Below are 27,703 nucleotides of genomic sequence, written 5' to 3' on the forward strand. Positions count from 1 at the left end.
TGAAGAAGCCCAAGTCTGATCCTAAGCCTGAGACTAAGTGCTTCTACTGCAAAGGGACTGGTCACTGGAAGTGGAACTGCCCCAAGTATTTGGCGGATAAGAAGGATGGCAAGGTAAACAAAGGTATACTGGATATACGTGTTATTGATGTGTACTTTACTAGTGTTTATAGCAACCCCTCGGCATTTGATACTGGTTCAGTTGCTAAGATTAGTAACTCGAAACGGGAGTTGTAGAATAAACAGAGACTAGTTAAGGGTGAAGTGACGATGTGTGTTGGAAGTAGTTCCAAGATTGATATGATCATCATCGCACACTCCCTATAATTTCGGGATTAGTGTTGAACCTAAATAAGTGTTATTTGGTGTTTGCGTTGAGCATGAATATGATTTGATCATGTTTATTGTAATATGGTTATTCATTTAAGTAAGAGAATAAATTGTTGTTCTGTTTACATGAATAAAACCTTATATGGTTACACACCCAATGAAAATAGTTCATTGGATCTCGATCGTAGTGATACACATAATCATAATATTGAACCAAAAGATGCAAAGTTAATAATGATAGTGCAACTTATTTGTGGCACTGCCGTTTAGGTCATATTGGTGTAAAGCGCATGAAGAAACTCCATGCTGATGGGCTTTTAGAATCACTTGATTATGAATCAGTTGATGCTTGCGAACCATGCCTCATGGGCAAGATGACCAAGACTCTGTTCTTCGGAACAATGAAGCGAGCAACAGATTTGTTCGAAATCATACATACTGATGTATGTGGTCCGATGAATATTGAGGCTCGCGACAAGTATCATTATTTTCTGATCTTCACAGATGATTTGAGCAGATATGGGTATATCTACTTAATGAAACACAAGTCTGAAATAGTTGAAAAATTCAAAGAATTTCAGAGTGAAGTGGAGAATCATCGTAACAAAAATGAAAGTTTCTACGATATGATCGCAGAAGTAAAATATTTGAGTTACGAGTTTGGTCTTCAATTAAAACAATGTGGAATAGTTTCACAAACTCATGCCACCTGGAACACCACAGCATAATGGTGTGTCCGAATGTCATAACCGTACTTTATTAGATATGGTGCGATCTATGATGTCTCTTACCGATCTACCACTGTCGTTTTGGGGTTATGCATTAGAGACAGCTGCATTCACGTTAAAAAGGGCACCATCTAAATCCGTTGAGACGACACAATCTGAATTATGGTTTGGCAAGAAACCAAAGTTGTCGTTTCTTAAAGTTTTGGGTTGTGATGCTTATGTGAAAAAGTTTCATCCTGATAAGCTCAAACCCAAATCGGAGAAATATGTCTTCATAGGATACCCAAAGGAGACTGTTGGGTACACCTTCTATCACAGATCCGAAGGCAAGACATTCGTTGCTAAGAATGGATCCTTTCTAGAGAAGGAGTTTCTCTCGAAAGAAGTGAGTGGGAGGAAAGTAGAAAACTTGATAAGGTAATTGTACCTTCTCCCTTATTGGAAAGTAGTTCATCACAAAAATCTGTTCTTGTGACTACTACACCAATTAGTGAGGAAGCTAATGATGATGATCATGTAACTTCAGATCAAGTTACTACCGAATCTCGTAGGTAAACCAGAGTGAGATCCGCACCAAAGTGGTACGGTAATCCTGTTCTGGAAGTCATGTTACTAGACCATGACGAACTTGCGAACTATGAGGAAGCGATGATGAGCCCAGATTCCGCGAAATGGTTTGAGGCCATGAAATCTGAGATATGATCCATGCATGAGAACAAAGTATGGACTTTGATGGATTTGCCCGATGATCAGCAAGCCATAGAAAATAAATGGATCTTCAAGAGGAAGACGGACGCTGATAGTAGTCTTACTATCTACAAAGCTAGACTTGTCGAAAAAGGTTTTTGACAAAGTTCAAGGTGTTGACTACGATGAATTTTTCTCACTCATAGCGATGCTTAAGTCTCTCCAAATCATGTTAACAATTGCTGCATTTTTATGAAATCTGGCAAATGGATAAACAAAACTACATTCCTTAATGGATTTAAAGAAGAGTTGTATATGATGCAACCAGAAGGTTTTGTCAATCCTAAAGGTGCTAACAAAATATGCAAGCTCCAGTGATCCATCTATGGACTGGTGCAAGCATCTCGGAGTTGGAATATACGCTTTGATAAGTTGATCAAAGCATATAGTTTTATACAGACTTGCGGTGAAGCCTGTATTTACAAGAAAGTGAGTGGGAGCACTACAGCATTTCTGATAAGTATATGTGTATGACATATTGTTGATCGGAAATAATGTAGAATTATTCTGCAAAGCATAAAGGAGTGTTTGAAAGGATTTTGTCAAAGAAAACCTCGGTGAAGCTGCTTACATATTGAGCATCAAGATCTATAGAGATAGATCAAGACGCTTGATAAGTTTTTTTTCAATGAGTACATACCTTGACAAGATTTTGAAGTAGTTCAAAATGGAACAGTCAAAGAAAGAATTCTTGCCTGTGTTACAAGGTGTGAAATTGAGTAAGACTCAAAGCCCGACCATGGCAGAAAATAGAATGAGAATGAAAGTCATTCCCTATGCCTTGGCCATAGGTTCTATTAAGTATGCCATGCTGTGTACCAGACCTATTGTATACCCTACACTAATTTTGGCAAGGGAGTACAATAGTGATCTAGGAGTAGATCACTGGACAGCGGTCAAAAATTATCCTTAGTGGAATAAGGATATTTTTCTCGATTATGGAGGTGACAAAAGGTTCGTCGTAAAAGGGTTACGTCGATACAAGTTTTGGCGCTGATCCAGATGACTCTTAGTCTTCATCTGGATACATATTGAAAGTGGGAGCAATTAGCTAAAGTAGCTCCATGCAAAGCATTGTAGACATAGAAAATTGCAAAATACTTACGGATCTGAATACGGCAGACCCGTTGACTAAACTTCTCTCACAGGCAAAACATGATCACACCTTAGTACTCTTTGGGTGTTAATCACATAGCAATGTGAACTAGATTACTGACTCTAGTAAACCCTTTGGGTATAGGTCACATGACAATGTGAACTATGGGTGTTAATCACATGGTGATGTGAACTATTAGTGTTGAATCACATGGCGATGTGAACTAGATTATTGACTCTAGTGCAAATGGGAGACTGAAGGAAATATGCCCTAGAGGCAATAATAAAGTTATTATTTATTTCCTTATATCATGATAAATGTTTATTATTCATGCTAGAATTGTATTAACCGGAAACATAATACATGTGTGAATACATAGACAAACAGAGTGTCACTAGTATGCCTCTACTTGACTAGCTCGTTAATCGAAGATGGTTATGTTTCCTAACCATGAACAAAAGAGTTGTTATTTGATTAACCGGATCCGTTAGAAGAATGATGTGATTGACTTGACCCATTCCGTTAGCTTAGCACTCGATCGTTTAGTATGTTGCTATTGCTTTCTTCATGACTTATACATGTTCCTATGACTATGAGATTATGCAACTCCCGTTTGCCGGAGGAACACTTTGTGTGCTACCAAACGTCACAACGTAACTGGGTGATTATAAAGGTGCTCTGCAGGTGTCTCCAAAGGTACATGTTGGGTTGACGTATTTCGAGATTAGGATTTGTCATTCCGATCGTCGGAGAGGTATCTCTGGGCCCTCTCGGTAATGCACATCACTTAAGCCTTGCAAGCAATGCAACTAATGAGTTAGTTGCGAGATGATGTATTACGGAACAAGTAAAGAGACTTGCCGGTAATGAGATTGAACTAGATATTGGATACCGACGATCGAATCTCGGGCAAGTAACATACCGATGACAAAGAGAACAACGTATGTTGTTATGCGGTCTGACCGATAAAGATCTTCGTAGAATATGTAGGAGCCAATATGGGCATCCAGGTCCCGCTATTGGTTATTTACCGGAGACGTGTCTCGGTCATGTCTACATTGTTCTCGAACCCGTAGGGTCCGCACGCTTAAGGTTTCGATGACAGTTATATTATGAGTTTATACATTTTGATGTACCGAAGGTTGTTCGGAGTCCCGGATGTGATCACGGACATGACGAGGAGTCTTGAAATGGTCGAGACATAAAGATTGATATATTGGAAGCCTATGTTTGGATATCGGAAGTGTTCCGGGTGAAATTGGGATTTTACTGGAGTACCGGGAGGTTACCAAAACCCCCTGGGAGCTATATGGGCCTTAGTGGGCCTTAGTGGAAAAGAGAAGGGGCAGCCCAAGATGGGCCGCGCGCCCCTCCCCTCCCTTGGTCCGAATAGGACAAGGAGAGGGGGCCGGCCCCCCTCTCTCTTTTCCCCCCTCCGCGAATCTTATTCCAACTAGGATTGGGGGGGGGGGGATCCTACTCCCAGAGGGAGTAGGACTCCTCCTGGCGCGCCTCTCCTAGGCCGGCCGCAACCCCCCCTTGATCCTTTATATACGGAGGCAGGGGCACCCCATAGACACACAAGTTGATCCACGTGATCATATTCTTAGCCGTGTGCGGCGCCCCCTGCCACCATAGTCCTCGATAATATTGTAGCGGTGCTTAGGCGAAGCCCTGCGACATTAGTACATCAAGATCGTCACCACGCCGTCGTGCTGACGGAACTCTTCCCCGACACTTTGCTGGATCGGAGTTTGGGGATCGTCATCGAGCTAAACGTGTGCTAGAACTCGGAGGTGCCGTAGTTTCGGTGCTTGATCGGTCGGGCCGTGAAGACGTACGACTACATCAACCGCGTTGTCATAACGCTTCCGCTATCGGTCTACGAGGGTACGTAGACAACACTCTCCCCTCTCGTTGCTATGCATCACCATGATCTTGCGTGTGCGTAGGAATTTTTTTGAAATTACTACGTTACCCAACAGTTTATTACTGCTAAAAAATATTTAGCGACCTCAACAAATTATTATCAAAGGAATGGTAACGAATCTAAGGGTTTATTTTTGGCAAACTATCCAAGGTTGAGAAATGAAAAAATGCAAAAAAAACGTCGATCTGCTGTAGTTGTTTAACCATCACCACACTAACGAACATGTGTTCAAGAGAGTCATTTGATCCAAAGAATTGAAGACAAATAAACAAAAGAGAAAATTTTCAATTCTATTCAGAAGTATAGTCCAAGCTATATCTGACTTCTGATGAAATGCATAGGTCTAGCCGATGACTACACATCAGCAGCTACTTCAGACATTGGCTGGAGAAATGCTTATCTTTTTTATTCTTCAATGACGTAAAAAGAAATGACAACACAACACCAACAACAGAAGACTCTCACAGCCAACTAATATACTAGAACTAGATCAACCAAGCATTAGTTTTAAAAAAAGCTCGGTTTAAGATACTTGAACGACGTAAATCTCAGTAGCATCTCCTTGTAACATCATATGCTCAGCTGACAAACGATTCACATGCAACTCCTCTACATTATATCAAACCAACACAGAGAGCTGCATCTCTAGATGAGGAACAAAAAAACGTTGATAGCATGCTAGGCATCAGTTTTAAAAAGCTCAATTTTAGATCATCAAAGACCGGAAAGGCCACAGCGGTCTAAATGTTTCACATCCTCTGCCGAGCACAACATCATCATCGTCACGGAAATTCCCTAAACAGTCTGACTTCTCAAATGGAAGATTCACCTTCTGAACCATGTAGGAGAAAAACATCGAGACCATGGAATCAACAGGTAATCGTACCTTGAGCAGCAGAGCATGCGCCTCAGACGATCACGGGAGCACGATCCCGCCGCATTGCCTTGCTGCTAGCCTCGTCGGCGCTTCACCATTGGCCAGAGGAGGAGCAGCCAGAGAGTCCAAGACTGTAAATGCCAAAGAGAGCAGCGAGTAAAATGAACTGGATTTTTCTGCCGCTAAATGAATGCTATATACCTATGCTGCTACTAAATGGTGCTTGTGCATAACTGAATTTTGCAGCTGGCACTGAACGTTGACAGACAACTATTGCACTAAACTTTGCTGCTACTAGTATGTGATTTTCAAATGAGCTTATGTAAAAACATAGCTTGCGCATGTCCAACTGGAAAGGACACGGCAGATACAGCTATGTGAGCTAGCCTGATAGGTAGGTCAAGCAACTTGATTCAGTGAACTGGGAATGATCTAAGACGGACAATAAGAATGGAAAGCAAACATTGAACCCCACGTTGATCTGAAACTTTGGGATTCAAGCAAGAAGTCGCAAATGTGCAACCAAAATGCTCCTGTCAACATTATTATTCAAGGTAACATGCCATCAGCATCAGGAACACTGCTCAATGATTTGTATGTGGCATAGACATGATCCAGTTATCATGATACAATGACCATCTTGTAAAATGAAAGGCATGTGCTGCTCATTACAATTATTTTAAGCTGAGTGTTTCTTTCTTCTCTTTTATTTATGCAAGCAGAGATGTAGCAGGCAGGGAGGCAGGGAGCCATCACATATGCATGTATGTATGAAGCAGAACATGAAAAGAGCGACATATAATTAACTTGATTGGCATGACATGGCAGGGTGTTTTTGTAGCCGATGCCAAACAGCACCATCGCCACCACCGTTGCATGGAAGCATCAAAAAAGAGGAGCCTGGCATGATGAACCCCTTGTACAGAATCAAATCCTGCTGCACAAGGACAAGAAAAATAAGAAGATAATACGAAAGCTGTTAAAAAATCATAGGATGCCATCACGTAGTCCAGACAAATTGAACACACACACACACACACACACACACACACATATATATATATATATGTATGCATGCATGCTTCTCAAAGTTTAATTCCATAGAATTAAAGTGCTTCCGATAGTAACCAAATTATTTTAATACTCAGCCATCCAGTACCACACAGGAAGCAAATCCTAAAATAAAAATGCACTTCTGAGCGACACACTACAAGAACTTACCAACAGGTTTGAACAATGGATGACATACAGTACAAGAAAAAGAGCAGGAGAATGGATTCTGATAGACTACACAAGATGATTGCAATGACTAGGCTACAAGTTAATACAATTAACACAAGTTAATGCAAGCCTGATGTACTACTCAGGCTAAGAAGAAGCAGGTACAGTAGTAGTTTTAGCACACTAGTACATGTGTTAAAATGGAAGCAGCGCTGCTGGGTTATATTAATAAATAATCCAAGTGTTGCAATAGCCAACAAAATAAAAAATCTATACACATGCATAGACCACAACACATTTACCGACATTGATGGACTGGACAAACCTAACACATACTTATCATACTAATACAATACAAGATAATGCATTAGAGTGTCTGGATTTGCATGAACAAGATGACCAGTTTCACATCGGATTTGCTTGAACATGTAAAGTATGTATTAGTGTAAAGCCTATCAAGTATTCAAACTGTGCTGCAGTTTAGTTGAGTTGCAAGTAGAACTACAGTGAAGATGCTATTCTAACTTCTGTGACTGAAGAAAAATACACACCGTATGTACATCATTTGTGCTAAACATTAGCACATAATGTTGATGCTACTATGCAACCACAAATTAAATCACTGGACACCGAGGCCGGAATGGAGCTAGAGTGGACCAAGCAGCCAAACTAGGACAGGTTGGATGATTTTACCCTTTAGTAATCTAAGCAGCACCTCGGACAGGGGGATGAACCGACATCCTCCCCCTCTGCACACTATCCTCTCTTCACTATCACACCCGAACCATCGTCTTCCTCGACACCCGCAGCACCTCGGCTTACCATGGTGATAGCCTGCACAAACCCCCTTCACGAATCAGATCATATCTAATCAAGAAGAAGCAGAGGAGGGGAGGGGAGGGGAGGGACACCTCCATGGCGTCGGTCGTCAGTAGGGTGGGTCGGAGGGACACCTCCATGCTCCTCCTCTCCCTCTTGGATTCCATGATGGCATCTCGTACGACGGAGGGAGGCACTCCTCCTCATCTTCCATGGCTCAGGCGCGTGGTGGTGGCATCCCGGCGAGGGCGGCGTCGCAGTCGCGTGCTCCGTTGTGCTGCCCCGTCGAGACGTAGGTGGGTGTAGATCCAGCGCCGGCGCCGTCCTGGCCCCGTCCACATCCATCCATGGGTGGTTGAGGGGCGAGGAACTCCTCATCCATCCCCACGGCAGGAGGGAGAGCTGCGGATGGATGGATGTCGTCGGTGGCGTTGGGATTGGGGGGAATCGGGAGGGAGAAGGTCTTGACCGGAGGAGAATCAGGATCAGTTTGGTGGGTGGGTTGGAGCGGCGGGGAGAGGACTGGATCGGGATTGGGAGGAGAGGGGAGAGGGATTGATTTAATCAGGGCACGTCGCAGAAGGAGCTCAGGGACGGGGAGGAGGTGACGACGGCAGCGATGAGACGAGGACGAGGGAGGAGGAGACAAGCGGCGGCGCGGGAGAGAGATCTGGATGGAGCGAGGAGAGGGGGCTGCTAGGGTTTGGGTTAGGGAGAGAGAGAGAGAGAGAGAGACCTGAGAGGTGAGTGAGAGCCATTGGATCCGTCGGATGTGGACGGTTTAGATCGGCTACATTGGGGTGATCCGTGGGAAGTGCTCTCATTGGTTCAGAAAATTTATGATTTGAAATAGTTTCTAAGTACTAAAACTAGGAGGTTTTGTGAAGCAACTATCAAAAATATTTTCCAAAATGGCTCAACTAGATTTATCACTCAAGTTAGACCACATTTTATGGATGATCACAAATTTTCATGCATTTTTTTATCTTTCTAGCTATTTTAATCATTTTTTGAGTGCTCAACTTGAGTTCTTTTTGTGAAGGACCTACCATATATTTGTTGCAAAATTGGACCAAATCATTTTTCTAAAATACTAGGCCATATTTGATTCACAACTAACCAAATGGTTGGGTGTCAGAAGCCTTGATCCACCTCTGGTGAAAAAGACAAATTCCCACTGATTCAGTAGGAAGCGGGTCAAATTTGAACTACAGCTGCCTCATAGTTTGCTCTTTATTTTTTCAAAAAATAATTTCTAGGTACATAAGTGTCTATTTAATCAGAGAAACATCAAAATTATTCCAAGATTCAACCACTAGCTAGGAACGATCAAACCCACCGTTTTGCTCGCATTTCGAAACAGGCATAAAAAATTCAAAAAAATTGGAAAATCTTCGCATTGTGTCATTATATGTGACCAAGTTTCCAGGAAAAATAATAAACTTGTAATACGGCAATTATTTTTAAAAAGTGTTCCCAAAAATGAGCTATCATGCGTGAAGATTCAGGGTTTTCAAGCCAAATGATCAATCTTATGGCCACATTCATGGCATAGTTTGTTCAAATGATCTCATATTGTGCACAAGGGTGCATCTTGGAATTCCAAACAATGTTGACTAAGGGATTTTTCATTTTCTTTGCACGGAAAATTCATTTTCCATTTTTCGAGTGCCCGAATTGAGTTCTTTTTGTGAAGGACCTACCATATATTTGTTGCAAAATTGGACCAAATCATTTTTATAAAATACTAGGCCATATTTGATTCACAATTGACCAAATGGTTGAGTGTAAAAAGTTTTGATCCACCTCTCATGAAAAAGACAAATTTCCGCTGATTCAGGTGGAAGCGGGTCAAATTTGAACTGTAGCTGCCTTGTAGTTTGCTCTTTATTTTTTACAAAAATTATTTCTAGGTACATAAGTATCTATTTAATCATAGAAACACCAAAAAAATCCAAGATTCAACCACTAGCTAAGAACGGTCATTCCCGCCGTTTTGACCGCATTTTGAAACGGGCATAAAAAATTCAAAAAAAATCAGAAAATTGGGAAACCTTCGCATTGTTGTATTATATGTGGCCAAGTTCCTAGGAAAAATAACAAACTTGTAATACGGCAATTATTTTAAAAAAGTGTTCTCAAAAACGAGCTATCACGTGTGGAGATCAATGGCTTTCAAGCCAAATGATCAATCTTATGGCCACATTCATGGCATAATTTGTTCAAATGATCCCATATTGTGCACAAGGGTGTATATTGGAATGGCAAACAATGTTGCCTAAGGAAGTTTTCATTTTCTTTGGACGAAAAAGCCATTTTCCATTTTTCGAGTGCCCAAAAGGAGGTTTTTTTGTGAAGGACCTCCCAAATAATTGTTGCAAAAATGGACCAAATCATTTTTATAAAATAGTAGGCCATATTTAATGCACAATTGACAAAAATGTTGGGCGTCAAAAGTTTTGATCCACCTCTGGTAAAAAAGACAAATTCCCGCCGATTCAGTAGGAAGCGGGTCAAATTTGAACTGCAGCTGCCTCATAGTTTACTATTTATTTTTTACAAAAATCATTTATAGTTACATAAGTACCTATTTAATCATAAATACATGGTTTGATGGCGATACGTCGAGGTTTGGACGGTGGCCAAGGCCCCCAACTCTAGAGCGCGTAAACTCGCATGCCCGACGCGTGGTCACCGCGTGACCGTGGCGTTGCCATGTGTTCTGGGCAGCCTAGGCATGTCTAGTGGGTTGGGAACTCCCTAGGTAGGTTCTAGGAAGAAAATTACAACATAATATTCTCACGAGGAGACCGATCGATGCTCAAACATGAATTAGCAGCCAAGTGTTTGATTAGCGGTACGGGAAATGCACATGGCCAATGGGCGTGAGTTTTTGCTGAGGATGCTCATCTACTAAGAAGAATGTCTTCACAAATTTTCAGATCAAAAGGAGGATCCTAGGTGGTACTTGCTTTGCAAAGTACCTGCCGGGGTACTGATCCACGGGCACCTATGGGACCGGCGGACCGAGTCCCTTTCGGTTCGGCGGGGGCGGAGATCATGCAAAGAGCAAATCGAGGCGATGCACGCGAGCGATTTACCCAGGTTCGGGCCGCACGGATGCGTAAAACCCTACTCCTGCTTTGTGGTTTGTATTGATTTCTTGCTCGAGAGCGCGAAGTGCTACAGTACACTTCAGCAGCTAACGAGACCGAGCATGAGTGTTCTCTGAACTAGCTACCGCCCCCCCCCCTACGTTGCACACGGGCCTCCTTTTATATGCTCAAGGGGTCACCAACAGGTGGCAACGGAGGCAAAAGGGTAAAAATGGAAAGGTGCTGCGGTAGGCACAGCTACCTGCTATAGTGTATCATACCTAACCCTGACGGCAGGGGACAAGAGCCTTAAATGCCCGTCTGTGTCGCCTAAACAGTGCGAAAAGGGACCGCCAGGGACGCCACCGTTCGCCACGATGGCGATCTTGTCAGCGCCGCTTGCCACCGCACGCCGCTGGCTGCACAGCCTCCCGCCACGTACGCCTGGAAGGGCCCCAGAGCGACACGTTGGTGGATGTGCTGGAGCGCGGGCACGGAGAGGTGGCTTGCCGCGGCAAGCGCCTTGCCGCGGTCGTTGTCTTGTCGCGTCCGAGAGCTTGTCGCTTACCGGGCCTTGCCGGGACGCGTGGTGCGCCGCGGCAAGTTCCTTGAAATGCCTTGGGTGGCCTTCCCGGCAAGCTCCTCTTGCCGGGGTCTTGGGATGCTTTTGTTAGCCTTCCCGGCAAGCTCCTCTTGCCGGGGTCTTGTCTTCTTGGCTTGGACACTTTGTTCTTGAATGGCTCCAAAGGAACCACGGAGGACCTTGGCGGTCACCCGGCAAGCCTTGCCGCAGGATGCTGCGACTGCCCGTGCACAAGTTTGGGATACTAGGGTACCCCTACTCTAGTACACCGATAGTACCACACTGGACAGAAATATGAATGTTGAAGCTGGGCTCAAAATAATGAATGGATTGAGCTGAAATTTGGTGGAGGATGGTTATTTGGGCATTGGAAAGAACCGTAGAAAATTGATACCATTTGGACATGCCAAAGTGGTACTTCCTTCACAATGCTCTTCTATGGACAGAAACTTGGGAAAACTAGTGAGAGAAATTGGATGAATGAAATGAGCTCAAATTTGGTGTAGGTAAGTTACCTAGGTATGGTTATGCCTTGGTAGATTTTCAGATCATTTGGGTAAGCCTAGCTAGTACTTACTTCACAAAGCTTCTCTCGAGGTAGAAACTTTGAAAATTTCCTGAGAAAGATTGACTAGGAAAATGGAGCTGAATATTATCATGTGGAAATGATTTGGATATGGAAGAGTGCCCAAAGAGTTTGAGGTTAATAGGAGGGGTCTAGATAACACTTGCTTTGCAACGTGCCAATTTGGCCATATAATATAAATTGAACCTGGGCTCACATAGATAATTTGCCTGAGCTGCAATTTGGAGGAGGGTGATAATTTGGGCATATGAAGAAACTGTATAAATTTCATGTTATTTGGATATATAAAAAAGGTACTTCCTTCACAATGCTTCTAGGTGGACAAAAACTTTGGAAATTTGCCGAGGAAGATTTGCTAGGCAAGTGGAGCTGAATTTTGTCATGCGGTAATGATTTGGATAGGAAAGAGTGCCCAAAAATTCCGAGGGCAATCAAGAATATATAAATAGCACTTCCTTCATAAAGTGCTGTCGTGAACAGAATAGGAAAATGAATATTGTTGAATTAGTTTTGAACTAGGCAAGGAAGGATTTTTACATATTTGATGAAGATATGACCCAAAGAATTTATGAGATTTTTTTGGGAATTTTGGGAATGACAGAAATATAGGTTGCTTCACAACCTAGGGCAAAAACTGCCACATGGACATGACACATAGGCAAAACTGATGAGGTGGTGCCTAGTCATAGCAACCCACCACAATTTACAAGGTTATGACCATCTATATTGGTCATGATCAGCTAGAAATAAGGCAGCAGACCAGTGATATCTGCTTTATGACCATTTCATGTAAGGAAATTACGACCTTTCTGACCAAAATGGTCGTTATAGTTTAGGTTTTGGAGCCCCCCGAACAACTTTTGACCAATTGGTCTGAAATGGTCATAGATCTATGACCAATTCTTCCAGGGTCACTAACAGAAGGTCACAAGTTGACATATTTCTTGTAGTGCTAGGTGGCGAATGGTAAAACCAATGTTGGGCCATGCTGGAGGAGTTTTATTCAAGGCGAACTGCCAAGGGGTTCCCATTATAACCCAACCGTGTAAGGAACGCAAAATCCGGGAACATAACACCGACATGACGGAAACTAGGGCGGCAAGAGTGGAACAAAACACTAGGTATAAGGCCGAGCCTTCCACCCTTTACCAAGTATATAGGTGCATTAAGATAAACAAGATAATATTGTGATATCCCAACAATAAACAAGTTTCAACAAGGAACGATCTCCAATCTTCACCTGCAACTAGCAACACTATAAGAGGGGCTGAGCAAAGCGGTAACATAGCCAAACAACGGTTTGCTAGGATATGGTGGAGGTTTGACATGGCAATATGGGAGGCATGATAAGCAAGTGGTAGGCATCGTAGCATAGGCATAGCAAAAGAGCGAGCATCTAGCAAGCAAAGATAGAAGTGATTTCGAGGGTATGGTCATCTTGCCTGCAAAGTTCTCAGAGTTGCCTTGATCCTCGTAAGCGTACTCAACGGGCTCCTCGTTCACGTACTCGTCTCCTGGCTCTACCAAACAAGAACAACAAGCAAAAGGAACACAATCAACCACGTGCAATGCTCAAACAACATGATGCAAACATGGTATGATATGCGGGATGCGATATGTGATGCATATGCAAGACTTGGAAAGGAATGATTGAACCTGGCCTCAACTTGGAAATCCAAGAGTGCCACTGGAAAGAGGAGTTGATTTCGGTCGAAATCGATATAAAGATCACCGGAATCGGATGCACGGTTTGGAAATGGCAAGCAAAACAAATATGGCACCGGTCTGCGATAATCAGCAAGTAGCCATCTAAATGCATCAAGATAAATATGCTACAGCACTCAAACATAGCAACAAAATACATGGCAGGGATCCACTCATGATGCTTGACAAAAGATGAACACTGAGCTACGGCTAATTCACTCATTAACAGGTTCAAACAAGCATGGCAAAAGTGCAAAAGATAACAGGTTACAGACTTAGTGAAAATAACAACAAGTCAGGAATGTATCATCAGGAAGCAATGTTTAGAGCACGATAACTACATGCTACAAGAACATATCATGGCAATGCAAGGCATGGCATGAAGCTACTCAAAGCATATAACAAAAGTCCCTTAGTGACCATGAGCCAAAAGGGATCAGAAAATACAATTGCAAGCATGTGAACATAGCAAAAACATAAACAGATTCAGACTTAGTGAAAAACTGGAGCATGCAAAACAGATAACAAGTAGGCATGTTCACGAGCTCGATGCACTTACTACGAGGCATGGCATGACAATCTAAGCATACACCCAGCAAGAAGACATGGCATAGAAGCTAGACATGGCAAGAACAACAATATAGCATGCACGGATCAACAACAACAAGCTCGGCAAAATCGCTAAACATGTTAACAATCTGCCAGGAACATTTTATAGCAAAAGTAGAGCTCGATTGACTCAAGCTAGGGTGCTCCATAAATGCAAACAAAGACATGGATGGATAGAGCACCATAATATCTACAAAACATCCTTACTGATCATGCTCAAAAGAGGCACGGATCACTAGGAAACAACATGAACATATGGCATAAAAAACAATAACAGGACAAGGACTTAGTGAAATTCTAAGTCCCTGAAATCAGCATCATTGAGTAAGCTACTTTGCATGCTTGTGCTAGTCACCACAAAGATCACACAAAATACATGGCATACATCCCTGTAAAGATGGATTGACATTTTACAAAATACATGTAGAGCTCAGGATCATAGCATGCACACAATAATCATGGCAAAAATGACAAAAGGCCATTTGTTGAAACAGATCTGACATAATCATCACATAGCTCTCTTCCAACAGCATTTCGGGCATCAAGATAAGCTCAAATGAAAATGATGCAATGAGATGAAATGATGTACTCGTCGAGACGAACATTTTGATATGCTACACGCACGAATCAGAGCTACGGATGCAGAGTTATGGCATGTCAAAGTATGCAAAAATCTAGGGTTTCGGGAAGGAAAAAGTCAACCGAGGAGAAACTGGATCCAGATCTGGCCGGGGCACTGTAGCTTCAAGGGCCGAGGTCGCCGGAAAATGGGGCCGCGGTGGCCGGAGCCTCGCCGGAATCTGCGGAGGAGGAGGGAGAGGACGCCGGCGACGAGGGGGAGGCCGGAGACGAGACGGCGGGGCGGCGCCGGCCCATGGTGATGCGGGCACGGGGCGGCCGGACTTGCGACGGCGGCTGGCCGGCGAGGTCTGCGGCGGCGCATCGGCGTCCGGTGGCGGCGGGTGGCGCTGCTGAGGAAGACGGCGGGCGCAAGGAGATGGGCTCGGGGGCCCGATCCGGGCTCGCCCGGGCCGCGGCGGTGGGAGGCCGGGACGGACACGTGGCGCTCGTTCACTGGCTGGCCGCGGCGGCGCGGTGTGTCCGGCCAGGGACGGACATGTCCGGCGGAGGCGTGAGGAATTTTTAGGGTTAGGGAAAGAGGAGACCCGGGATTTGGAAAGGGGGGGTCTTTATATAGAGGTAGAGGGAGTTAGGAATCTCCAAATGAGGTGGGCCCCTTTGGAGGGGTGTTGGGCTGCAACACACATGTGGCCTTTTCGGTCCCTCGGCTAACCGTTGGAGTATCAAACGAAGTCCAAATGGTACGAAACTTGACAGGTGGTCTACCGGTAGTAAACCAAGGCCACATGGCAAGTCTCGGTCCAATCCGAAAATGTTTAACCCCCACACACGAAAAGAGGTAGAAAGGACCACCGGAGGACATAGGAGCGCCGGAATGCAAAACGGACAACGGGGAAAATGCTCGGATGCATGAGACGAACATGTATGCAAATGAAATGCACATGATAACATGATATGAAATGCAAGACACGCCAGCAATGACAAGGTAACAACAGCGAATAACTGGAGGACACCTGGCACATCGGTCTCGGAGCGTCACACTCGCCCCGTGTCGACCACACCCACAACCGGTAATCGAATCCGCAAGCTCTAATCTCCCTAGCGCGTGACATAAAGAGAGCATTCAAAAACTAGAAAAATGAGAGTCCCAGTATAGAACAATGCAAGCATAAAGACTGAGAAACAGAAATATTGTAGGCTTATAGAGCTAGCTGCGAGCATGAACTGAAGAAGCAGGACATGGTTACTAAAGATCAAAAAACCACATCAGCTATGTCATCTCTACTTATACTTTCAAAAAAAGCAAAACATATAGCTTGCTCAGATTATAAATGTAACCAAGCAGATGGTCCACAAGTTGGACACCCATTCTGTTTTGCATACTTATTCTTCATATTAGCTAGATCTAACTACGGAAGGAGAAAAACTCTGCAAAACAACTAGATCTGAAAATTGAACTGAAGAAGTACAGAACATGGTGCTGAAATCAAAACCAAACAAAGGGAACTGCCTGCCAATCCATTGTGCGTCCCTCCACACAAATTTTAGCAGTGTACAATCCATAAGCATAGATGCAGGAATGCTGAAATCATTGCAGCATGCAGCGTGCAGAGCTACAGGGGTAAAAAATCCTCACTGCCCGTCGGCGACGTAACTCAGATGGCAAAAACAGGAAAACAGAAATCTGATGGACAAAAATTTCGAGTGAGCAATAAATCAAAACCAGTCGACTGAAATTTAGCAGAAATGAAGGCCAAAGACAGGGACAGATATACCAAAGAGCCAAGACTAAAACTTGACAAAAGTAGTACTGCAATCTGTTCATGTCTGAGATACACGGGCGGCCGAATTATAGCAAAACAAATTACATCACCAAGGAGGTTATACACGGGCGGCCAACACACATGCTGACAGATGTCTTTCAGCCCCCGGAATGAACTATTCAAATATGCAGGTTTGTAATTGTATATTATGTAACCGTTCAAAAAAATTGTATATATGTATAGCTGCCAAAGCAGATCACCACTGTATAGTATACTTAAACAAGCCACATGTGCATTCTGAAAGAACAATCATGCACACTTTCATGCTTATCTATCACAAATGTCAGCACTTACCTTCTACTTCAGCAAAGAAACAATACGTTTCCTATACTTCCAACATGCAGTTGAATGAAAAAAACATGCAAACTCCCTGCTATTATTATCCAAGTCCAGCAACATACAAGATTGCATGTTACAGTAGAGTACATACTGCAAGTTCATCCAAATCCCTCAACTTTTACATTTGATTTGACGCATCTTATTGTGTGGAGAAGTACATGAGAAATTATCCTCTATATTCTATACAACTCAAAAAGATCAAAGGAAAAGGAAGTGTGGCACTAGTACATGATAAATATGAGAAAATGCATAATTTGTGCAAAAATATGATCCTTGTATATTGTAATTAGGATAAATCGGAAAAAAACACTGCACTCATGTTTGGTAATATAAGTACAATCTTGTCTTTTTGTATGGTGCATGATGATATTTTTGGACAAGTCTACTTTTATTTCTCATATTTTGGCATACACATACCATAAAACTTCTTGAAAAACTTGTTCCAGTGTACGAGCAGAGTGCTAAAACACGCACAAAGAGGTGTAGATCAACACAGGACCATCGCCTACCAAACTAAATAATCATTACATATAACTATAGAAGTATAGATAAAGGAAGCTACAACCTATTCGTTGAAAGCCAAGTTCATCTTTCTAAGATTGGGTGTAATCCACACGGGAGCCGGGCAGTCGGAGCAAAGCCGGGGAGACACAAGTTCCTCCCTGCTGTTATTACCCAGGTCGAGAATCCCCATGTCACGGGGATTGTTCCTGAACCCCTTTGTCCAAAGCACATTGTCGTCGGTAAAGTAGGCATGGTTTCCCCTGAGAGCCGGATAGTCTTGAGCAGCAAGACAAAGTGTTTGATTGTGCCCGAGAAACAGCGCATGGTCGCGCAAGCAACTGAGTTTCCTAATTCTCTCTCCCGACGAAGCGTCGACTTCGTATATTACAAGCTCTCCGGTGTTCCAGAACACAGACGCCCCAGGCTCGGGCTCTAAATCGCAGTGCTCGTACAGTCTCCACACCTGAAGAAGACTGCCCCATGGAGCCTGCACAATGTAGGCATTCAGAAACCGGTCCTCGAGACCGGGCTCCCATGTGATCATCCTCATCGTAGGAACAGGGCTGCTTAGATTGAAAGCGTGGATGTCTCCGAATGAGGTGACCGCATACAGCAGGCCGTTCCTGTAAACGCAGTCGTCAAAGTGGGTGTGGGGTGGCAGCCATGTCCACCCATCGTCCCCTGCCCTTGCAAACGAGAGCTGGCAAAACGGGTTGTGTATGTGCACCACGACGCATCCGTTGCACGTATCGTCGGAAAAAAACACAAAGGCTTTATGGTGAAGCTCGTTCCTCAGCTCTTCCAGAGCCGAGATCGACGGCGGACTGTAAACCCTTTCTGCGGTGTGGGATGAGAACTCGTACTTGTGAAGAGCGCCGGAGTTCACTTGCTCGATGGTGGTCACCGGAGGGAGATGGGTCTGCTCGCCGGTGATGGGGTTGACGAGGTGCATCTCGGACCCGATCACATGCGTAGTGCTGATGGGTGGCCCTGGGAGAGTCAGCTTGTACGTCCGCTTCTCCGCGAGGCTGTAGAGGCACGCGACGCTCTCGCCGGCGGTTGCGGATGTGTAGAGGAGGCACGGCGTCTGCGGGCGCGTGTAGTGCCCAGGGAGGAGCAGCCTGGAGTAGGCGGAGCGCCAGGAGGAGCAGACGGAGCCGGCACGGACGAGGTCGGGGATCTCGAGGGTGGCAAATATGTCCATCAAGATGTCCTGAGGGAGATCACGCGATGCGCCCTCCATAGTCTTGATCAGTGGAGGATGCGTGCAGAATTTCTTCAGTGAACTTGGGAGTTCTTGGGTAACTTACTTTTAGATCACAAACGTAACTTATATGCAGATCACAAACGGAGGACACACCTGATTCGAATACGCGAAGAAGTGGATTGGATTGGGCACTCGGGGACTCTTTTCTCCTGTTTTTTGGCTGATGAAGGGACGGACTTGATTCGAGGAGTCCCACTCGGTTTCCTTCGCAGAATCCTCCTAATATTTCTCTACCAACGTTTCCGTTTACAGATTTGCTCTACTTCCTCCGTTCCAAAATAGATGACTCAACTTTGTGCAAAATTAGTACAAAGTGAAATAGCTATATCACATTCACATGTAACTTGCCTGCCCTTGGATTTTCACAGGCTAAGATTCGTGTTTCTGGTCGATCGCCTGGCTTGTCGCTTGTGGCGGTGCGTTCTGGTTCGCGATGTTTATTAGTAGCGAGGCCCAGCAGGAATTGTTAGATGGGCCGGTTGTGTTTTGTTTGTCTTTTCCCTTTTGACTCATGCGACTGTTGATCCTTACAAAAAAAGACTCACAACGGCTGTACGAAGATTTGTCACGAGAGTGCCACGAATCCATGTGTCGCAATTCTTTTGTGGCTAACTCAAAACACATGAATGGATTGACTCTCTAATCTCCCATTTCTGTTACATTTTTAAGCACCATGCAGTCGCACTATCTCCTTGTACCAACATTTCATTTTATATTCAGGTTAAAAAACATTTCATTTATTTAATTTCATTTGTCTTTTTCTATTGCCCAAATAATATCCTAAGCGAGACCACGTGATCAAATTTCCGCGCATACTAGATGTTGTTTGTTGGATTTTATTGTTTTAATTTTTCCGCAAACTCTTGATCTCATGTTGGCGGCCGATGTATTCCTATGTCACCTTGTTTTGTTTGTTCACTTGTCAGGTCTTTTTTTTTTGCTTACGCCCCATTTCTTCTGACATGTGTCATAAAAATGGATGTGACATGCTCTATTGCTTGTCGCTGTGTATTTCTATTTCCTTTCAAGTTCGATGTTGAAGAGACAAGCTCCGTGGAGAGATAGGCTTTGGCTTGCACTTGATACGTAACTTGACTTGATCAGTTTTTGTCCTCTGTGCAAGTCTATTCTTGACACGCAATTCGAGGACCGGGTTGTTTTCTGTTTTTGTTTTCCCATTTTTCCATTTTTAAAATTCATGATTTTTGTTTTTTGTTTCACATCTATTTTAGATATCTCTATTTTTATTTTTCCGGATTAGCTAATTCTCATCTAGATGTTTTTTTAGCTATGTCACATGCTCACCACGCAATTAAACATGTATGTTTTGTGCAAAATTATATTTGTTCACATGCATGTGTCTTGTCTCGTGCTGATGTTTGCGCTGTCGGACCAGTTTTTGGCGTCGCTCTGGTGGCTGTTATTCTCGTTGTCTCCCATGCTTGCGCCGGTGTTAGTATATGGGCCTCTATTATTTCACAAAAGTTGTTACTCACCGAGATGAGATTTGGCAATGTCTTATCTAATTTTCAAACGTTCGATTTCGTAGACTGTTTCATTCCAGTTGCAAGTCGACACTTGACTCGCAACTGAGCACATGATATCGTAGTTGTCCCAGTTGTAAGTCAGTCGTTGACTCGCAAGTGGGCTCATAGTTATCTGAGTTGCAAGTCCGCCATCGACTTGCAACTGGAGCCTATGTTTTTGTTTTTCATCCCAGCTGCAAGTCCATCCTCCACTCGCAACTGTGCTATGTTTTGTTTCATCCCAACTGCAAGCTCATTGTTGACTTGCAACTCCACATGTATTTTCACTTTCATCGCAGTTGCAGGTTCACCCTTAACTCGCAACTGGCCCATAGATTGTTTCATCCCAGCTGCAAGTCCATCCTCCACTCGCAACTGTGCTATGTTTTGTTTCATCCCAACTGCAAGCTCATTGTTGACTTGCAACTCCACATGTATTTTCACTTTCATCGCAGTTGCAGGTTCACCCTTAACTCGCAACTGGCCCATAGATTGTTTCATCCCAGTTGCAAGTCAACCACCGACTCGCAACTGGGTTCATAGTTTTTCGAGTTGCAAGCCCACCCTTGACTTGCAATGAAGCCTATGTTTTTATTGTCCCAGTTACAAGTCCACCCTTGACTCGCAACGGTTGTTTTATTTTTCATCCCAGTTGCAAGTCCGCGCTCGACTCGCAATTGGGCTCGTATTTTCTTGTTGTCCAGTTACGAGTCCACTCTTGACTCGCAAATAGTATTGTACTTTTTGTGTAGTTGTCCTTGTTACAAGTTTTCCCTCACAACTAAGCCTGCAACTAAACCCATAGTTTGTTTTTCATCCCCAGTTACAAGTCCACCCTTGACTTGCAACTGATCTCGTAGTTTCATAGTTGTCCCAGCTGCAAGTTCGCCTTCGACTCGCAACTAGGCACATAGATTTGTTGTTGCCCTAGTTGCAAGTTCACCCTCGACTCGCAACTCCTAGCGTAGTTTTGTGTAGTTGTCCTAGCTGCAAGTCCACTCTTGACTCGCAACTGGGCTATAATCAATTTTTCGTCCCAGTTAAAAGTCCATCATTGACATGCAACTAGGCCATTGACCCTTTTATTTGCCCCAGTTGCAAGTCCATCCTTGACTCGCAACTGGCCCCGACATTTTCTTAACCCAATTTCAAGTCCACCATCAACTCGCAACTAGGTTCGACCATTTTTTTTGTCCCAGTGTACATTTTTAAAATTCATGACCTTTTTTTTCTATTCGTGAACATTTATTTTATTCATGAATATTTTTAGAAAATAAAAAAATAACAAATTCATGAACATCATTTTATATCACGAATATATTTTTCTAATTTGTGACTTTTTTGAATTGATGAACACTTTTTGAGCTACCACTGTTTTTATTTCAAATTCTTAAAAAAAACACAAACTTTTTTCATGTTTTGCGGATGGGGTAAATTGACCTAAAAGACGTCATCCTAGGGACAAGCTGGAGGGCACTTTGCAAAAAAAAACCTAAAGGATACGGGCGTTATCAACAATAGGGCTGCTTCTCATTGCATGCAGACTTGTACAGTATCAATCAAGTCAAGGCCAGCGAGGGGAGCCGAGCTAGCAAGCGCTGGCCAGGCAGCCCGGATGTGTTCAACCTGACAGCAAATAAAAGCGGAAAAGGCTCAAAAACAAGGGAAACGTTTAGCTTCAACCGGCTGATAACTACGCCGCGTCCGCCTCCTTCGGTAATTGACACGCGTCACGTGGGCCTTTACTCCACCGATATCCTTATCACGAACGAAACATCTTCACGTTTTTCTCGCCCATAGCCAAAACTCAATGTGAGTTAACAACTTGGCCAGCGTCGTTCGCCCGCGCGCGCTTCGCCGGCGAGCCGCACCCCTTATCGCTGCTCGGCGTCCCTCCGCATGCGGCTAACCCATGCGTCGTGGTTGCCGCTAGAGGAGCACATCAAGAAAAGCAGCAGCTCGTTCAGGCTTGTCTGTAACGAGGACTGTTCGGCGGCGGCGTTGAGGAAGATGGCCAAGGAGCAGTCCCTGGTGACGCAGCTGCTCGTTGTCTTGCTTCCGGCGATCCAGCTAGCCGGTGGCGAGCTCGCCGAGGTCGTCGCCAAGATGTTTGAGAGCATACTGGACTGCTCGTCCAAGGCCAAACCGTGCAGAAGCTTTTCGGCTCGATCTGTTGACACAAAGCTTCTTCCACAACATCATCTTGGCTGCATTTTTTTTTGGCAACAAAGATCTTGTTGCAGGAATACGGAGAAAAGGCCGGAGATGTTGTTGAAATTTTTGCAACAAGGGTCTTGTTGTAGGAATACAAAGAAGAGGTCGGAGATGGTCTTGCAACAAAGGTTATCTTGAAATGCAAGTTTTGTAACAAGGGTCTTGTTGCAGGAATACAGAGAAGAGGTCGGAGATGTTGAAATTTTTGCAATAAGGGTCTTGTTGCAAGAATACAGAGAAGAGGTCGGAGATGGTCTTGCAACAAAGGTTATCTTGAAATGCAAGTTTTGCAACATGGGTTTTGTTGCAGGAACATGGGCGGGTTGGGGTGGCGCCCGTGCTAGGCGCAGCTCTGTCGAGGCTGGGGGCAAGGTTGTTTGTTTCTGCAACAACACGCTTGTTGCGAGAATTAATGAGGGGGCATGCGAGGCGCGGGCACTACATCGAACGGCTAACAGCGCGGGGATCCAACGGCCATCGATGCGGCGGATATTTTAGAATCATCGGCCGGCGGACATGTAGCAACACCCAAAAAACAAACGAACAACAAAAAAGTCAAGCAGGAAGGATTACAAAACACATGACATTATACTTAGATGTAAGATATTATGTCACATCTAGATGTAATATAGACGGACTTCCGATTATCGTCTCGTCTAAATGAGTGAGGCACTCTAACCAGTAAACCACGAGGTTAAGCTCAACTTTTACGTTAATTAATCCTAAAGATACGTGCACCATCAGCCCCATGATCAGTCGCACCATACTCTACATACATACTCTTGTCTGGTCTGAAGGCAAGGCAGCAGGACGTGGCCAAGAGCGAGCGACGCTACCAGCTAATACGGGCTACCAGGGCACCGAGGAGGCCCTCCACGGACCCCCGGGAGCCCCTCGCCGCCACGATCACGGCCCCCGCCGGCGTCGTGCCCCGGCCGGGCACCGACGCACCGGGGCAAGAACCTGGGCTGCTCGTGGAACCGGTGCTGCCGCGCCTCCCGCTGCAGCCAGTGCGGCTTCCGCTTCCGCTTCTTGTGCTGCTTCTGCCCGGCCTCCTCCTCTTCCGGCGGCAGCTCCTGACGCCGCCGCTGCGGGCTCCAGGCAGGCGGGGAGGAGGAGGAGGAAGAGCCGACCGGCACCGACAGGCTCTGCCGCTTGCGCGCGTACCCGTGCAGCAGCTGGGTGATCTCCGCCTTGATGCCGGTGCGGTGCGCGACGTCGACGTGCTCGTCCACCGCCCTCCACGACAGTATCAGGGCGTTCACCTGCCTCGCCATGGCCTGGTTCTGCCCATCCAAGGCAAAACCCCAAGGAGCCAAATCAGTTGAAAGCTTATAGCGAAATGATATGATGTACTATTAGTATTTGCAGCATATATGTAAATCAAAAAAAAAGCTGTGCAATTGTTTTTCTAATCCTGTGAAAGTAGATATATCCAGATTTTGATTCAAAATTCACGATCTAACTCTACTCACATTCATATGAGCTTGACTAGTATAAAGATGTTCAGTTTGGAAAAATCACTCTCATGCAAGACAAGATATTCTTATTGAGGAAGATATGCGAAGGACAAACCAGAGAGTCCCGTGAATCGCCTTCCCTGCTCAATATCTCCTGAGCAGTCTTCTTAGCTTTGCCAACATAATCATTCATGAGGGAAAGTGGAGGATATTTGTCGGTCAGATTCAAATCACACGCCAGTTTTATAGCATCAAGTGGCTTCCCATTCTCAATCAGATGGCTGATAGCATCAACTGGCTGCCCATTCTCAATCAGATGGTCGGCCGAGTCTGCAGAAGAATGAATCAGCAACTCAACATAGCGCGTGCAACAGGCAAAGTGGAAGTGTTAATTTTTTTCGAAAAGAAGATAACATGGCCCAACTTTTTTTCTGTGGCCGTGCATCACATGATGCAGAGGCCGGGGTTATCTCCTTTTTGAAAAAAAATTGTAATAACATTTTCTTGATACAGGTATTAACTGCAAAAGATATGTATAAATGAGACACTGGGAGAACATCAAGCAGTAAAAGACTGTCATCGCCCGCTGCTACAATTTGCATGCATGCATGATGACAACAGTATATATATTTCAGCTTGAAATTAGCAAAGTAGCCGCTTGTCCACTTGCCATAAGTTATGCATCAGCAGCTGGTGATATTGTATAATAGTATTCCGTATGACTCGGAACCAGTACCAAACAAATGCATGAGCATGAATAACTGTCAGTTTCGCCACTGCATCAACAAAATAACATGGAGAAATATGTATATTCCTCACCTAACAAAAAACATTATTACTTGTTTGGAATATGAGTATACAAGAGAATGGTTGGAAAATCTGCAAAGAACTTGTTTGGAATGCAATTTTGTTTTCCAATTCTTGCAGGGTTTGCAAGGTCCAAACATGCCTGCAGTAAGATTTTAACATGTACAGCTACAGGTTGGGAATATCTGAACAATAGTACTCCCTCTGTAAACAAATGCAAGACATTTACATTTGTTTACAGAGGGAGTATATTATATATTGTACAGCTACAGAGAGAGTGCATGGAACACTAAGGTGCAATATTATAGGACCATGACTTAGCACTTAAATGTTGAGCTAAATGTGAAGAGCAAACAATATCATCCGTGGCAACCCCTGTGCAAGCATGTTGAGCTGTTGACTCTATTCATATCCGAAGAACAAGCAACATCGAGCACCACTTCAGGGGCATACCACTGAAAGTATCTCAATAGGCCACATGATAATGATGATCCATGTAAGCGAGAAACCAAAAGTACTGTATATGCTAAGTGGATTGGAGAACACACTGACTATCTGCATTCGGCCACAGCAGTTCATGAAACTATGATTCAGCAGTGAGAGGCGTCCTAGCATACCAGCCATGGCGTGGATCAGCCCGAGACCATTGCGGAGCTCGATGCAGCTCTGCTTTTTGTTGCGCGGGACGTCGGCGAGGAGATGGTTTATCCCATCGGCGTCCAGCTCCAAGGTGATTTTGTACGAGGCAAGAAACTGCAGAAGGCCCCATACGGCGAGCCGGCCGAGGTCCCTGCAAGTTTCAGGCCTGCCGATGATCATCTCCCTCCAGTCCTCGGCCAGCCGTCTGGCCCGCTCCAGCGTGGCCGCCGACGGCTCGGCCCTGAGGCTGGGGACGCAGCAGAGGAGCGAGGCGCAGTTCTCCCAGTTCTTGTCGCTCTTGGGCTCGGCCCTGGCCAGGAAGTCCCTGACGGCGCCGACGACCAGCGCGTGGGGCTCCGCGGCGCACAGCAGCGCCGGGAGGAACTGCCGCCGGGCGCGCAGGCTCCTCTTGTTGCCCCAGTACAGCATGTCCGCCAGCAGCGAGGCGTCCCTGTCGGCGCGCGCCGCCGCGAGGTTCCACCTCACGGCCTCCCCCGCGCCGCCTGCGTGGTCCGGCGTCCGCCAGCTGCTCGGCGCCTTCCCCGTCGTCTCCCCGTGGCGATGGCTTGGGTACGCCCCTTGGATGGTCTCCTCCTCCCGCTCCTCTTCCTCTTCCTCCTCTGGTTCAAGGCCAGGAGACGCCTCCCAGTCTTCAACGGCGTCGTCTTGGCCGGGAGACCCCTCGATTGCCATCTCCGCCCTCCCCTGCTCCCCCTCCTCCTCGTCAGTGAGGTCCGAAGGTGCCCGCTTGGCCCGCCCCCCATCTTCTTCGTCCTCCTCCTCTGGTTCAAGGTCAGGAGACGCCTCCCCCTCCTCGACGGCGTCGTACTGGCCGGCAGACCCCTCGATTGCCACCTCCACCCTCCCCTGCTCCCCCTCCTCTCCGGCATTGAGGTCCGAAGGCGCCCGCTTGGCCCGCCCCCCATCCTCCTCCTCCTCCTCCTCCTCTGGTTCAAGGCCAAGAAACGCCTCCCCCTCCTCCGGTTCAAGGCCAGGAGACGCCTCCCCTTCCTCAACGGCGTCGTACTGGCCGGGAGACGCCTCGATTGCCATCTCCGCACCCCCCTGCGACCCCTCCTCCCCGGCATTGAGGTCCGAAGGCGCGCGATTGGGCCGCGCCCAATCCTCCTCCTCCTCGCTGCTGTCTTGGCCCTTGCCCCTCAGCTGGTGCTGGACGGGGTCGGCGGTGGACCGGAGCGCGGCGGCCTGGTGCGCCTGGAGCTGGCGGAAGCGTCGGGCGATGGAGGCCTGGAGGGAGGAGATGTGGGCGTCGACGTCGGCCCAGGTGAAGGGGACGGGGATGGGGGAGGCGGCGAGGAGGCGGTCGAAGGACTCCCGCAGGCGCTGCTTCTTGGCGGGGAGGGCGGCGATGGCGGCCTCCAGCTCCGCCGTCGAAGTCGCCGACGCCATCGGAGGCCGGCCGGCCGGCCGGTCGGTCGGGCTCGCCGGAGTGGGGATTCCGGGAAGGGGCTGGGGTTTTCTTGCCGGCGAGCGGAGGGGCTGGTTGGTTGGGGTTTAGAGAGGGAGAGAGATGGTGGGTGCGTGTCAGTCGGGCATTCTTCGCCCCCTGTTCAGTTCCGTCGCGGGGCCCACCTGCCAGTCCCTGGCTTGTCTTTTACCGCTTGGTTTGGGGGCAGTTGGGAAGAGGGGGTCGTATTCATTTTACTTTCACCGTGTGAGCTATTTACTGGGTTGGTGGAATTTATGAGACTGGGATTTTAGGTCTTTGAGGAGTGTGCAACTTCTTTTTCAAGTTTTACTGTAAAAAAAGGAAAAAAAAGACTAACAAAAATGCTTGCACAAACCTTCGCGTAAAATCAATGACACACGACTTAGATGTGCTTTGGTAGAAATGCAAATTTCCGTTTGCTAAAAAAATACAAAATCCCGGGACTGGAAATAAATATCACATGAGTGAGGCTTTCTGCGTAGGACAACTTGCATTCGGATTCTTCTGAAGCCATGTCCAGTTTGTCCAATGATGCTCCGGTTCGCTCGGCGTATGGCCGGTTAGTTTTGGAGACTAAGGAACTGATGAGTGAGAGGGAGCTTTTACCTCGGAAAATTAGCCCCTAGTCAAAATAGAGTTGCCGATTGGTTGGCCACCTATATAGCCGGTCCAAACGAGCTACGGCTGTGTGGTTGGGCTCGATTCCACCTTGTATCGAGGACTTGTGGCCTCTTGACTGTAACTTTATGAACTTGCAATAAAACTCCC

General features: G+C 45.7%; 2 protein-coding genes and 1 pseudogene across 2 annotated transcripts; all 3 read right to left on the reverse strand.

The window, feature by feature from the left end:
- Positions 1-5,509: 5,509 nt before the first annotated feature.
- LOC147983744 (small nucleolar RNA SNORD36) lies at positions 5,510-5,594 on the reverse strand (annotated as a pseudogene).
- A 12,039-nt stretch (positions 5,595-17,633) lies between these two features.
- LOC125534945 (putative F-box protein At5g55150) lies at positions 17,634-18,857 on the reverse strand. Its single transcript, XM_048698002.2, has one exon. It carries the CDS (start codon positions 18,813-18,815, stop codon positions 17,634-17,636), a length of 1,182 nt encoding a protein of 393 aa, XP_048553959.1. The 5' UTR covers positions 18,816-18,857.
- Positions 18,858-23,018: 4,161 nt separating this feature from the next.
- Positions 23,019-27,040, reverse strand: LOC125535576 (uncharacterized). The gene is made up of 3 exons (XM_048698642.2): positions 25,464-27,040; positions 24,155-24,369; positions 23,019-23,865 (listed from the first exon to the last, which is right to left on the reverse strand). The coding sequence occupies exons 1-3, from the start codon at positions 26,893-26,895 to the stop codon at positions 23,419-23,421; spliced, it is 2,094 nt and encodes a 697-aa protein (XP_048554599.2). The 5' UTR covers positions 26,896-27,040; the 3' UTR covers positions 23,019-23,418.
- Between the last annotated feature and the right edge of the window lie 663 nt (positions 27,041-27,703).

The sequence above is a fragment of the Triticum urartu genome, chromosome 2A, assembly GCF_056163025.1.
Source record: "Triticum urartu cultivar PI428250 chromosome 2A, HENAU_Tu73, whole genome shotgun sequence".
Classification (NCBI taxonomy): Eukaryota; Viridiplantae; Streptophyta; class Magnoliopsida; order Poales; family Poaceae; genus Triticum; species Triticum urartu.